Source organism: Tyto alba, unplaced genomic scaffold (assembly GCF_018691265.1).
Source record: "Tyto alba isolate M040663 unplaced genomic scaffold, T.alba_DEE_v4.0 Super-Scaffold_18, whole genome shotgun sequence".
Lineage (NCBI taxonomy): Eukaryota > Metazoa > Chordata > Aves > Strigiformes > Tytonidae > Tyto > Tyto alba.
The window spans coordinates 7,477,269-7,491,507 of record NW_024881280.1 but is presented as its reverse complement, the minus strand read 5'-3'; the positions used below and the strand labels follow the sequence as shown (position 1 = coordinate 7,491,507).

General features: G+C 39.2%; 1 protein-coding gene across 2 annotated transcripts in view; it reads left to right on the top strand.

Moving 5' to 3' along the window:
- Positions 1-14,239, top strand: part of INO80 (INO80 complex ATPase subunit) — a 70,701-nt gene that overhangs the window by 32,504 nt on the left and 23,958 nt on the right. For both annotated transcript variants that reach the window (XM_042791022.1, XM_032990086.2), the window contains exons 23-26: positions 513-606; positions 1,757-1,934; positions 7,453-7,593; positions 12,570-12,795. In XM_042791022.1, coding sequence (XP_042646956.1) covers positions 513-606; positions 1,757-1,934; positions 7,453-7,593; positions 12,570-12,795 — 639 coding nt within the window. The remainder of the gene's footprint in view (positions 1-512; positions 607-1,756; positions 1,935-7,452; positions 7,594-12,569; positions 12,796-14,239) is intronic.

Sequence of the window (14,239 nt, the reverse complement as noted above, 5' to 3'; positions counted from 1 at the left end):
CACTGCAGTGTATCCATCTTCCTCACCATATCCACTGCGTCTTTATCCCCATACTCACATTCCCCTACCAATTCCTACATCTCCTTCCAACCCGTTCGACTCACTGGCGGGTGAGAGGGAGCATGTTGGGCATGAGGTATGTGTGTTCTGGTCAGCTGTCTGGCAGATAATGTGTCTAGATTCACAAACACGCATGCTGCCTATTGATTTTTAGTAAGTTAAATCAATGTCCTTACTGGCTGCATGGTTTTCTGGCCTAGAACGTCTTTGTCTTGGTAAATGCCTTTCTCTTGCCCAGACAGGAAAACTAACTGGAACTTGGAGTCAGGCAAAAGCAATGTCAGATTAGATTTCCAGTATTTCTAAAGGATCTAGGTTAAATTAGGATCTCCTGTTTATTCACCAGATTTGTCGTGTGTCAGATCATGTGTATCTGGAATTGATGAAGTAAGTTTTCAGCTATGAGTGTCTGTGAAATGTGTTGGCCTAACTTCAGTATTTCTTTGATGTAGGCATCAATGAAGAAAGCTGTTTTTCTTTCCTCCGGTTTACTGATGTCTCTCCAGCGGAAATAGCAAACCTCATGAATCAGGGACATTTAGCCAGGTAAGGACAACTTTTTTTTTTTTTCCTCTGTTTTAGTAATTGTAGGAAATGTACAGGTGATGTTAGGGGCGTCTGTCTGTAAACCTGTGTTTTCTGTGCCTCCTAGTATTATAATTTGTCTATCATTATCTAATATTATAGGAACTTCTAGAGTGTTCCTCCAAGTATAGGGCACCATTATGCAAGGCAATTTTGATGCCTCTGTCAAAAGAAAACCTCTGTTACAAAGATTTAACATTATAAATATACAAGACGGTCAAAGGGCAACAGGAGAGTTTGCTTAGGATCACATTGTACATTGCTGGCATTATCAAGTGCAAAATCCAGCCTTTTGAAGGCCAGTTTACTGCAATGCTTACCAACTGCAATTCAGCATGTGTTTTAACACACGTGGAATAAGCTTGTGCTATGATAGTTGTTCTTCAGCTCTGAGCCATATTGTCTACTTTCCGTATGTCCTGTTTCTAATATGAAATGGAATTCCAAGGCATAGGCTTAGGATAATGGATTATTAGTATCCTGAACTTGAATTATCTTGGAAAGGGAGGTGATCGGTTTTAAGTTGAAGTGTACCCTGCAACGAATTGTACTCTGACTGAAGTTAGTGACTGTAAGAAATACGAGGTTAAAAGCAAGTCTTTATTAATAAATAAAGGTGTTTTGCTTAGGGCTTTGTAAGTGTAATACTCTTTCATTGTTGTGGTTATTTTGGACTACTGTTTCTTGTTTGTGTTTCAGTAACAATACAAATTTCCCTTGATCTATCTGAATGATCTTTATGATAAATTCTGCATTCATTATGCAGGTTGTTATGAATAGCAGGTTGTTATGAATAATTTATATATGGAGCAATTTACAGAGAAGTCAGAGTACAATTCGAAGTAGTAGTGGCTAACTCAGGCTCGACTGTTTTAAACAAAGCACTTCAAAGTATATTTTGATTTAAACACTTGGATTCAGTTAAGCCACCTTAGAAAAAAAAAAAAGTAAGAGTAATGTAATTGGAAAATGTCTAGCAAAAATTATTTCCTTTAAGCCTGGACACTGTAAACCTGAAATTCTGAAAAAACATTTGTGTCAAATAGCGTTATGTTGTAAATTTACTCAAGCCTTTCTTTCACAAAGCAGTATCTGCTGTGTTTTGTTTCAGATGGTTAGCTCTTTTCCTGTCTCTGAAAGCATCCTACAGGCTCCATCACATGCGGTCCTGGATGGAGACCAATGGGGAGAAACAGCCAGGGTCACATTTTCTGAGGAACAGGGATTTCTTGCTTGATGTAAATTTCCCGCTGTCTTTCCCTAACTTGCACAGCTGCACTTTGCTGCAGGTAAGCAAAATTTCTGTGATCTAGAGACAGTAGCAAATCCTCATGAGTGAGAAATAATGAAAGCCTTTCTATCCTTATAAAACAGAGAACAAACTTGGAAACAGGATGACTTTATTATCTGCTTTATTAGATATAGTTCATAAAGTTCAGAATGCTGAACAAAAAAATAATTTAACTGCTATCTTCCATGTGCTGATACACTTCAAAACTTGATATAAAAAATAAATCAGTTGAATTAGAAATCTTAAAAATATTACTGAAGCAACCGAACTAGAGTCATGATTTGTCAGGGGTGGATTCAACATAAAAGCTTAAGAGTTTTGTAATGTTTTTTTACATGTAAGATGCTTTTTTTCTGACTGAAACCAACTCTTTTCTTCTCAAATTCAATACATTGTTGCAGCAATTGGGGAAAGCAGAGACTTCAGCCTAGCAGCCTTTCAGAGTTGGTGGACGCACATTGTCCATGGTGTCTTTCTACTCTGAAATTTGTTTCTGCTGATGTCTGATACATTCCAAATGCACTCATCTTACTGTGTAATGCAAGGTCATTTTCTCTGACCTTTTGCCTGGGATGTGTGTGAAGGTTTTGTCTTTTTATGACTAAATTGCTGTTGATTTCCTGAGTTAGGTTATAGCTCCATTGATTAGTTTCACTGGGAAACAAGTTCCCAGAAGTGCCAGTGTGGAGTCAGGAAGGCATCTAGGGCAGTTAGTAGATATGCAGTAAAAAAACCCACTTTTCTGAAACAGTGACATCGTGCCAAGTTTCTCTAGGGAATATTGCTTCTGTTCATGAGTCTGGAAGGGGAAAGGAGATAGCCAGAATTCAATTGAATAGCGTGTAGAGGAAGTTGAAATGGAAGACGTGTAAGCAGTAGGAAACCAACTTTGGACTTGGTGTCATGTTTTGCTGTGTTAACAGCAAAGCCAACGAAATGAGTCCTCCTAGTTATCAAACAAAGAGCAAGCCAACTGAGTGTGTATGCCAGTTAACTCTGGCTGTGCTGGTCTTCTGCTCTGTGTTTCCATGTCTAGCTTGATAAAATGTCTACACTATATGGATTTGCTTTCAGATAGTTTTTTTTGCGATTACATTTGGCTGTTTGTTTACTGACGGTATAATGCTTATCTCTGAAACTATACTGCAGCTCTGTCCTCCCATTGGTACAGTTAAGAGAAACTTGTGTGGTGTCATAAATGTTGCAGGCTAACAGTAAAGGAGTGGAAGATGGTATCAGAAATTGTATGTGCTTAAAGAAGGTAGCATTCATTTTTACATGTGTAGAAAGACAATATAGGTCTTCACATAACCTTTGGCTTAGTGTGTGTAAATATTAAAATGAAAGTAATTATATTTTTCTTAAAGTACAGAAAGTGAGATAACATTATAAATATTAAATACAAGATGTGGAATATGCACATGTATGTTTTAATATTAACAATGAAATGTAAAGCATTTGGATAAGCTACAAACCCACCTGTACCACAACCTGGCAAGACTTAAATATACCCTTTGCTTTCTCCAAATAATTTCTGTTCTTTGAGGAAGTCATTACTTGTGTCTCAGGGAGTCCCAGTGCTGTGACTGGTGTAACTAGTACCTTTTACATAGAAAACAGCCAGCCGAGGAGCAAAGTTCATCAGTGTGTGGAATACAGCACATTTGTGATAACCTCAGTAAATCTAAAGGAAGTTAAGCCCTACAGTTACAAAAGATTATTTAGAACTGTTTTCTAACCTGCACATTAGACAAATTGCCACCTGAAGTCACTTTAAAATAAGCTATGTTTGCAGAATTTTGTTTGCACAGCTTACATATAGAACTTTTTTTTTTTTTAAAAAAAAAGGGGGGTAGCAAAAGAAGAAAAAACAACAACAAAAAACCCCACAACCTTGTAAAACCAAAGGGACAGTTGAAAAACAAACTTCCGCTTGCATACCTGTCTTTTAGCAGCATACATCATTCTGAGTAAAAATTAACTTTTTATCTTAGCCAAAATTTGAGAGGGTTTCAGTGTAAAATCCCCCAAGGCTTCCTTTAGGGCTTCATAAGATAGTAACGTGTAGGGGAGTAAGGAGGGGGAGAAACAGAGGAAAAAGGAAATGGTATAAATCTGGAAAGGCTTTTCTTAACTGCTCAGATCAGCATTTCTGATATGAAACACAAAATATGAAAATAAGTCAGTAGAAAAAAACCATTTATTTTTAATGGATATTTCTGAAATTGAGGTAACATCTGTCTAAAGATAGTATGAGCTTCTTCATGCAAACACAGAAATCCCCTGCAGTGTGAGGTCTCTTCATTCCCCTTACTCAGCACCTCCACAACATGTGTATTAGTTTGTATACATTGATTTAAATTAATAGACTATCTGATCTGTTGAGATGAACCCTTCTTTCCTTTGCTTTCCTAATTTTCTTTCTATTAAAAAAAGTAGGAGTGTTAGTGAGCTTAAGATGCTGGTAGCAGTCACCCATATTTATGTGCAGCTCTGTAATGTAGGAAAGGCTCTTTCAACACTTACTTTGGATTACATGGTTGCAGTAGATGTGTACATTATCATTTTGTACCAGTCCTCCTCTTCAGTTCTTGACTGTGTTGTACTAAGGTATATGATCCATTTCAGAGCTGTGGCCGTGTTCAGTTCTGTAACCTTACCTAGTCTTTTCCATGTATTTGGCTGATGGGAAGCTGGTTTCTGCTGTCCCTGTTATATCTGGTATCTGCTCTCTTCATGAATACTTAATGGCTGCGTATGTCAGGGAATTCAGAGGGATGGTTTTTATGTGACCCACTCATAATTCGTATACAGGAAGCATGATGCTGAAAACCAGATTAATGCCCATGTACAAGACCTACTTCTAATACTGTGCATATACAAAAATAAGATTTTTCTCTTTATTTGGTTACCTTTTTGGAAGTTTTCCTTTATGTTTCTTCCTGGGTACTTCTAATTGGGCTAAAGCCAGCTTTGATGGCTCTTTGATATTGTCTTCCAAAAGAGAATTAAATAACAAACTTGCATAGGTTTGGAATTACAGTTTGTTAGCTTCCTCTCTATCCACTTCTTGTATTCTCACTTTCCAGGAAATAAAGTTACCAAACCCGTCTAATGATCAGGGCCACCATCAGTATGCCAGTGCTGACTGTGAGAAGACTTACTGGAAAGCTCTGGTGACTGCATGCAATGCTGATTCCTCTGCGTAAATTCAGCTGTACCCCCAGTGTGTGGGCCAGGGGTGGGGAAGAGGGGGGCTCTGAGCTAAAGCAGTTGCTCTGAGTCCACCTAGTAGCCTGCTCTTGCTGAGGGGGGAGTCACTCTTCCCCTCTGACTCCTGCTGTCCTTTCTTTACTCCCAGCCTCCAAGTCCTGCCTCCACTGATGCGGGCTTGCACTGTCACGTCGCTGCGTGAGGCAACTGCAGAAAACTTTGTATTTTCATGGCTATCGGATTTGTTCTTTAATTAGATGTGTAGCTGAATAGGCTTCTGGGGGGGTGTGACAGGTGATAAAAGCAGAAGCAGCAGCACAAACATGTCATGGGAAGGGACTCCCCCTTCTCAGCAGCAGCTCTGGTGCCCTGTTGGCACCGTTTCTGGCCCTTAGATCAGTAAGCCAGCGTTCACATCTGTTGTCCACAGCCATGTGCTCCCAGCCTTGCGTTTCCCACTCTGCTGTCTCAGCACACGGCCTGTTTTACCAGGTGGTGGAAGAGATCACAGAGCTAACTTGGAGTGAAGGGGCAAGGGTTTGTTTTCGTCTCGGTCAGCATCTTACTGAGTACAGACAGCTAGGCCAACAGGAAGAGGCTCTGCAGGGACAGGAGTGAACATGTGAAGCAGTTGTTGCTTAAGCCAGCATTACTGATAAAGAATTGCCAGCTGAGTAAGAGCCTGTTTTGGGGATCACTTCACGTTACCCAGTGTGGCCCAAGCTTTGACCTGTGCTTTTTAGCCCTGCCGTCTGTCAGTGAAAGGTTACTGTCAGCTCTTTCTGCTCTCACCTTTGATATAGAGGAGCAGATGTTCAGTCAGGGACTATGAACTTTCTCTTTGCCAGCTCCAGACCACCAGTCACACTGGTAGCAGCTGGAAGACTCATGTGCTAGGATTGACTGATTGTATTTCTTAGGTGGTGCTAGCATGTACGTACAGTAAGACTATTTTTCTCCCTTGTCAGCAGGTTCCAAATGATATGTGCTAGCCGTCTGTATCTTGCTCAGTGCTTCTACATCTGGAAATAGAAAATGCTCAAAATGCATGATCCATAATAGACTACTGCTATGGATGTTCTCTAGCATTTTTTGACATACATAGGAATGCATACAACCAGTGTAAGACATGATACACAAGGTGTCTGCTTCTATCGTGTGCCCTGATGTTTAAAACTTAAAACACTGGGAATTTATAAAATCTCATGCAATTAATTTTGATACATCAGGATGGAGTAAATGTTGTTGCATTAGAAACTGGGGCAAAACAGTACCAAAGCTTTAGATGCTGTTCACATTTTACTTAAGTGAACTGCTGGAATTGTCAGGAGAGCATATCCTGTGATCCTATGGCAGTGAGAGGTGTACCTCTTAATGTTTCTAAAATTGTTGCTTGTTTCCTATAGTATGCAGAATAATGCTCTGCGTACTATAGGAAGCAATTATACATAACAATTAACAGTTGGTTGCTATGAATGCAGAAGAGTCAGAATAAAAACTAAGTAGCAAAAGTGTCTTAGTCTGTAAGCAGTTTATTTCATTGTTTGGTATATACAATAAGGAAATATAATTACTGATGCAAGCAAAGAAAATTTTGTTTTCTGTTATTTTTCTGTGTAGAGTTGAGCATCTTCAAAGAGCTTTCCTTTCTTTAAACTGCAGTGTCATCTCAGTGCCCCCACTTTGGAATCAATGTAATTTTCTGTATCAAAAGGCCATTGATACATTTGTGGCAAATTCCAGGTTTTACACATGAGTGTTCATGTGTGTGAGTAACCATAGGAGCACCTTGAACATCTTCAGGATAAAATTCAGAGCCATTTTGCACGGGAAAGGAAGAAAAGGATGGAAAAGATGAAAGGCCAAAGATTCCAGTCCAGTCTCATTTAGAGTCTTAATTTTTTTTTCTCTGCCAAATTTCATTTTACCCATGCTTCAGAATAGATAAAGGAGTAGCTAGAAAACAGCTTGAGGGTCAGACCTACTAGAATATTCCCATACTTCCTTCATTATAAAAGCTAAGGTCAGAAGGTTCAAAGAAGGAAAAACTTGTTTCTGGTTCCACCTGAGTGTAAAGGCAAGTATTGATACGAGCTATTCTGATTTCAACTATTTCTGGATTTGAATGTTCTGATAATTACACAAAGATCCTGTACATTGTCACTGCAAAAGATGTGTAGAGTTTCATTTTTCAAAGAGAAATATTTGGTGAATGTCCTTTGTCTGTCTTTTTCATGTGTGGTCACAAGACTTAAGAGGAGTTTTTCTTTATAGTCCCAGTAACTTCTTAATTTTGTTTTCAGAACCTTGTGTTCAGTAGCCACTGTAAAGCAGTTACTGGCTATTCGGATCATGTCATACATCGAAGGAGATCAGCTACCTCATGTGTACGGTGCTGCCAGGTGACTGAGCTGCCGTCCTTCCTGTGCATAGCCAGTCCGCGGGTAAGTCAAAGTGAAGTTGTAAATTACAGATTTTCTATTGTGTTTTAAATCTTGTTAGAATTGTGTCTTAGGGACAGGATGATCTATTAGTTTCTTTTGGTTGGGTAAAGCTGTTGTGAGGATATCCTTTTGTTACTGTACTCAATAGTGGGTTTTTTTGTAGGGGAAGTGACTGTAATGTGTACAGAAAGGAAAAGGAAAGTAATAAGATGCACACCACAGGAGTTATTCTGAGATACATAGACTTCACTTTCTCTCCTAATACACAAAGCAGTAAAACTGTAGAAGAGAATGTCAAGTATATTATTCCCCAGGAATCTAAGGGGAAGATGTAGGTATGATATGAACAGAATAGGTTGATTGTTTGGTCAACTCCGATGACAAAAAGGGGCTGAGGAGCAATGCTTTTTTGAAAAGAACGTTCATTTTCTGTCTGCGTCAGCTTATGCTCCAAACCAGGAACCACCAAATCACAATATGTAAGGATTATTTGAGTTGGCATTTTCTAAATCTTTTGGCTGTTAAGTGGTACTGTTTGGAGTTGTCCATCAACTATTAACTGAATTTTGAAATTACTTTAGCTGCTGTTTCCTGGGTTGACACAAGAGACCTTTGTAAGTCTATGGCTGTTTTCATTCCATGTTGTTGGATCTTGACAAAGCTGGATAAAATGTACCTACATTTGTAGGCTATCCAGATGCTATATACTTCGGTTACTGTTGATGTTATTGCTGTAGTCTTGATCAAATGGGGCTGCATGTGCAATTATACATTGGCATCTGGAGAAGGGAGGATGGCAAGTCAGACTGCTTATCACCTGTGTGCTGCTCCTCAAGCTGAGTTCATCTGTGCCTGCAGCTCTAGGGGCCAGGAATCCAAGTGAATTCTCAGTCACATACCACCTCCTAGTCACACCACATTACCTGGTTCTAGAACAAGCAGTTATTCTGAGAGTAAATTGTGAAAATCACTTCTCCTTCAGATTTCTTTGATTTTGTTGCTTTTTGTACTTAAATTTACATTGCAGATGAGTATGTTGAATACTTCCTATACATTAGGAAGGGAGGAGAGGGATTCAGAAGGCTACGTAGGAAGGGGAAGGGCAAAATGAGGGGAGATCATATCTGACATACATTCTAGTGAATAAAAGTTGCTTGTTTTGGTTTGGCTGGTGTATAAAAATGATTAAGTGGAGGCATGGCTTTTTGCTTCTAGGAATACAAAGACTTAATTTTACGCTTGTTAGAAACTTTTGGCAGGAGTGTAGAAGACCTGAAACAGCAGAAAGAGCACATATGTTCTCAGAAACGATAGCCTTCTGTTGTTGTTTGACCTGTGATGAATTTTGGGAAGTTAATGGAGCGAATGATAGAAATAGGAGCGTATGTTTATGTAGCAGCTGGGGGGTAGTGGTGAGGGAGGGCTTTAGTGCTGTCACTTTCTTTCTATGCAGGCAATTTTCTGGAGTACAGAGAGGCCTCAATCACAAAAAAAAAAAAAAAGTAACTTGGAGGATGGCTCAAACTGTTTGCTTTAGTTTATCAGTTCAGTAGATTCCGGTGTGTCAGAGGTATTGTGGTCAGAAGCGGTTTTGGACATCTCACAACATCTGAAAGGTTAACTTTGCATGGAGATAAATGGATTTTACATTTTTACAATTGCCCTAACTAAGCTAAGTTATTGAATTTAAGGTGACAGTGCGTTCGTATATCCCTATTACTCTATTTTTTGGATGTATTTCTGAACCATGACTGTTACATTCAGCGAGTTTGACAAGAATGTGTTCATATAGGAGGGTTTAGTACTACCTTTGTTACAAGCAAAACCACAGAAACAAAGCTGGGGAAAAGAAATTTAAAAAACTGCACCATGACAAAAAGGAGAGAGGAGAATCATGAGCAAGCTTGAATGGAAGATTTTTTTGATCTCTTTCAGAAATGTGCTGTGTTTTGTAAGGCCATGTAAAAGATGCAGAGATCTACCCTAGAAGTGTGTTTATGCATTTAAAAAAGCATGGAGCTGACAGTAAAGATAGCCTTATGTCCTTGGATGTCAGTCAGTGTTACACAGGCATACTTCCCACATGGGAATATTTGTTCTTCTTAATGTAGAAATTGCACTGAGGCACACACACAGTTTGTCTCAAGTTTGTCTCTCCCAGCGCTTCTTTAGGTGAAGGTATTAGTAAAATGTAGCGTGTAGAATTTTATGATGTGACTTTATTTTTCTTATAAAAATCCTAGTGTACGAATCTCCATATTGATTTCAGTAGATAAGCCGTGTTTCTGTGTCAGAAATTGGTTTGCTCTGTTTTGTGTGTAGTTGCTGCTGATCCTAGGTGTCCTGGGAATAAACATGACGGGTTGTCTGTGCCTGAGAGAGTATTTGTTCCGGTCTGTCCAGTGCAGAAATATGTACTGAAATGTGATGGCTAATAGTGTCCTTTAAAAGAAACAACTGAAGTCTGCACCATTGTTGTGGTGTACATCTGTGTTCAGGCAGCAAGACTTGAGCTGTGAGAGGTTTGTCCTCTCCCACAAAAGACATCCTATGCTTTGACTGCAGATGGCAGTACAAGATAGCATCAACTCTTAACAGTCTCTAGTACTTTGTGGGAATGTATACAGGGTTTTACTTAACACAGTCCCTTTCAATTTACAGTGTTTCATGTGATGGTGTGCATAGACTTGAAAGCCAATCTGGTTTAAAAATAGCTCTTGGCATCTTGCAAACAGTAGCTTTACCGTTACTGCTGAGATTTTGTATGCTTTTCTGATTTTATTTTGATATGGACTAAAATTGTGCTTATGAATCTGTTTAAACAGCTGATATGCCCTTGCAAAAATATGTCTCTGTTTGGGAGATTACTTTCTTCCTATGAGAAGAGCTCCTGTAAATCAGGAGTGGACCACAGGCTTCTACTAAGAAGATCTTGTTTGATACCCTTGACTTTGAGTTAGCTGGTAAATGCTCAGAGAGGAGCAGCCGGCATCTAAGATATCAGGCAGTCTGTCCTGAGGTACAGGTTGCTCCCTTCATCTTACAGTTCCAAAGTACAATATTTAAAACTGTTGATATTTGAACTATTTTATTGCTTAACATTTAGTGAAGCCATTAAAATATATTCATTTGAATGATATAATGTTACATATGTTATTCTCAGTATGTAGCAGTTAATTATGTCACACAAGAGTAAGCTAGAACAAAAAATTCATCCCCCTTCAAATACCTAAAAGTTTTTTGGCTGCGATACAAAGATAGTTCTTTCACTGCATTTAATGTTTCAGTTGTCCCATTACCAAACCAATTCCCACCCTTTCTCAGTTCTCCAGAAACTCAGCTACATACTGTTCACCATCAAACCCTAGAGATTGCCATACTGTTTCTTCCTGTGCAGCTCTCTCCTTTAAAATGTGAAAGCTTTCACATACTTGATTTCCTTTGTGTTCCTTTTCATTTGTTACGTTGCTTTTCATAGTCCCCTGGGTAATGTGTTCATTTTGCATGTTAGGACACATGACAATGTTTTTAACTTACATGAATCTACATGGGTGATCTTTTTAAAATTGTACTTCTGAAATAAAAGCAATGATGACTGCTAAAGTAGTGATCTATTTGCTTCCTGTATTGGTGAAGAAACCAACAAAGCATTGAAAACTTACAACTTTTCCATGCTTTAAGCCCATGCTATAAGGTTAATTGTCTAATATTAGGTTTTAGTCTAATTGTTAAGTGAATTTACAGTATGTTAAGTCTCTTGATAGGATGTGAAAGTTTCTACTAGCTTTCTTTTGTAAATTGCATTATAAACAGCTTTGTAAATGCTTACCCCAGAATGTTGGCCCAAAACAGACTTCTGTTTACAAAAGATAGGAGGAAGAAGTTGGTGGTCTGCATTTTTATTGGAAAGATTCTTGTGCTAGATAGTGAATTATTGAGTCTTTATATTTGAGTGAAAGTGTTGTAGTTGCTATATTTGCTTTGGATCATGCAGTTTAACTACTGGTGAAGTATCTTAATTAAAACCCAGCAGAGTAGGCTGTCCTGGTATGTACCATGGCTCGGTTATGCTTTTGGCTTTTATTGCTTCAGTATTTTGAAGTTGTCCCTTACCCTGGTAAGGGAGAGATAAGAGAAAGCTATAGGTTGTACAAAGGACAGCCTTGTCTGCTGGGATGAATTCTACTCAAGGACCTGACAGCCATGGGGCATACAGCTCTTTGCCTAACGTGGACCTTCCATACTTTGTCTGGATTTGGGTGGACAGGGCAGAGCAGGGTGTAGTTAGTGGTGGAGCCATTCCAGAGTAGCTCACGTGGCGTGAAATCAAGAGTTCCTGTGTTTGCAACACTGGTCTGTCCAGCTGGGTTGTATGTGCTGAAGCAGGTAATAGGGCAAGGGATTCGTAGAACAGCCAGAGGAAGATCACCCTGTGCTCACTTGCACTGTTTCTGTGGCCCACCTCTCTTCAAGTCAGCTGTCAAGACCAAGAAAAGTGCTCTTCCAAAATGGGGCTGTTATCCTGTTTGTTTTTTTCCTTTCTAATTTATGTATCTTCCTAATTTTAAATTACCACATGAATTTCTGTTAAAGGACAATACGTAAATCTCATCTCTGCTAGGTAAATACTTGATTGTGAAGGGAAAACATAAAAATTTTAAAAATCAAGGCAAAATGAGAGGTGCAGCAAGGATATTATTCGTTTACTCTCAGCTTTGCTATCAGTTGTGCAGCAAGGCATTGTTTATCACAAGGCAAGTAGTCAGTGCTTGGTCATTTACAGGACCTTTTTTTTTGTTGTTGTTGTGTGGGGAGATGTTGCATCGTAGCTTATTTTAAGCCAGTCTAAGATTGTTTCCCATTTGTATGTGTCAGTAATGATTTGACTTTTAAAATTCCATCCTGTGGGAAGGTGCCTGAACTTTGGGGATGAGGGGAAATCTGAACAAGAGTACTGATGATTATTTTACTTGTAGGTAACAGCTGTGCCACTGGAGTTTTACTGCAATGACCGAAGTGCAGAATACGAGCGCAGGGCACTAAAGGAAGGAGGAAGCCTGGAAGCAAAGCAGTGTGTACTCAATGGAGCCCCTGAGCTAGCAGCTGACTGGCTGAAGCAAAGCTCCCAGTTCTTCCCAGAGTATCCAGGAGGGCTGTTAGGGATCAGGCCTCAGAACGGCTGGTCTTTTATCAGGATACCAGGTAAGTTTGGAGGCTGTCATTGAACAGAGATGAGATAAATAAGGACATCTGCTCTTCGGTGGTAACTATGCTTGGTTATGGGCTTTTCAAGGGCATGGGGGTGGTTGTGTGTTTGTTTTTCCTCCAGATTGAAAGTTAACCCTGGTATCTTAAAAAGCACTGTGATTTCATATCCTCTGTCTAGAGTAAAGCTGTCAGTGGATACTGAACAAGTCTAATGCAAACTTTGCTAATGCTTATAAGCCTCTCTTTGCATGTCAGCTCTCCAAATGACTGTAAAGAGATGGGTTTGCTTTCTAAAGCACAGTCTACTTGTACAACCAAATACTATTTTGGGGTTGGAGATAGGAAGATTGCAGGAAAAGTAAGTCATACCTTGCCTCCTAGTGTATTGGAGGACCTTCACACTGACCTAAGGGATCTTTTATTGGTCTTCCTAGAAAGGATAAACATTACTTGTAGCAATCTGCTATGAGAAGAATGGGTTTGGGGACCAAGTTCAGAGGAAGTTGTCCTGGAAAACAAAGCATGAGGAATTTACTGAGTCTCATCTGGAATATAGAAGACTTACTCATGTTTCCTGGTAAAGTGGGAAAAAGGTTACCAGTGTACTAGTAAAGTAAATGAGCTTCATTTTTTCCTAGAATTAGACTAAAGTAATCCAAGATTAGCTAAAATTTGAATGCCAGTACTGCACTGACTTTCATGGGCCAGACGCATTCTTGCTGTCGGAAGATGGTCCTGAACAGTGAACAGAGTTCTGCAGAAAGTGCTAGAGATCTGAGAGATAGCCAAGAGGAAAAACAACTTACACTGCCAGATGCTAAGTTATTCCCAGACCCTTTTGGGTCAAGGATGTTTGGCAGGGGAAGTTAGTACAGTGAAAGGAAAATGGCCTTTTGCTTGCTACAGCCTGGTTTAGGAAGGTACCTCATAAGTACTTGGAGTTATTTGAAACACATGCACGCTTGTATCTGTGTAATGGAGGAACCATTTTTCATGAGCTTGCAGTAGATTAATGTTCAAAAACAGTTGATAATTTTGAAGTTTCTTCAGTAATTCATTGACTTGTTTATCAGTTATTTGGAAACGGAAAATGAATTGCTGTAGCAAAAAGGAGGGAAATAGTGAAGGTATTAATTAAGATAGAAGGCATGAATAGAAAAATGAAGAAAAGTAACTGATGTAGAATAGAGGGGGCTGCATTCTCCTGAAAAGACTTCCATTCCAAGCCGATGACTTTGTCAGAGGAGTAAAGATGGGGTACAAGAAGCTTACAGGAGTGAATAAATAGGTGCAAGATTAGGCAAGTTGTCAAAGCACAACAAAGAATTTGGCTGAGAAGGTGGTTGGGGTGAGTGTGTTATGTAAAGCTGGCTTAATTTAGGTGGTGTTGGAGCTAAAAGTGGATTAAAAAAAAAAGTAGTTTTGTACAGCTGTGTTT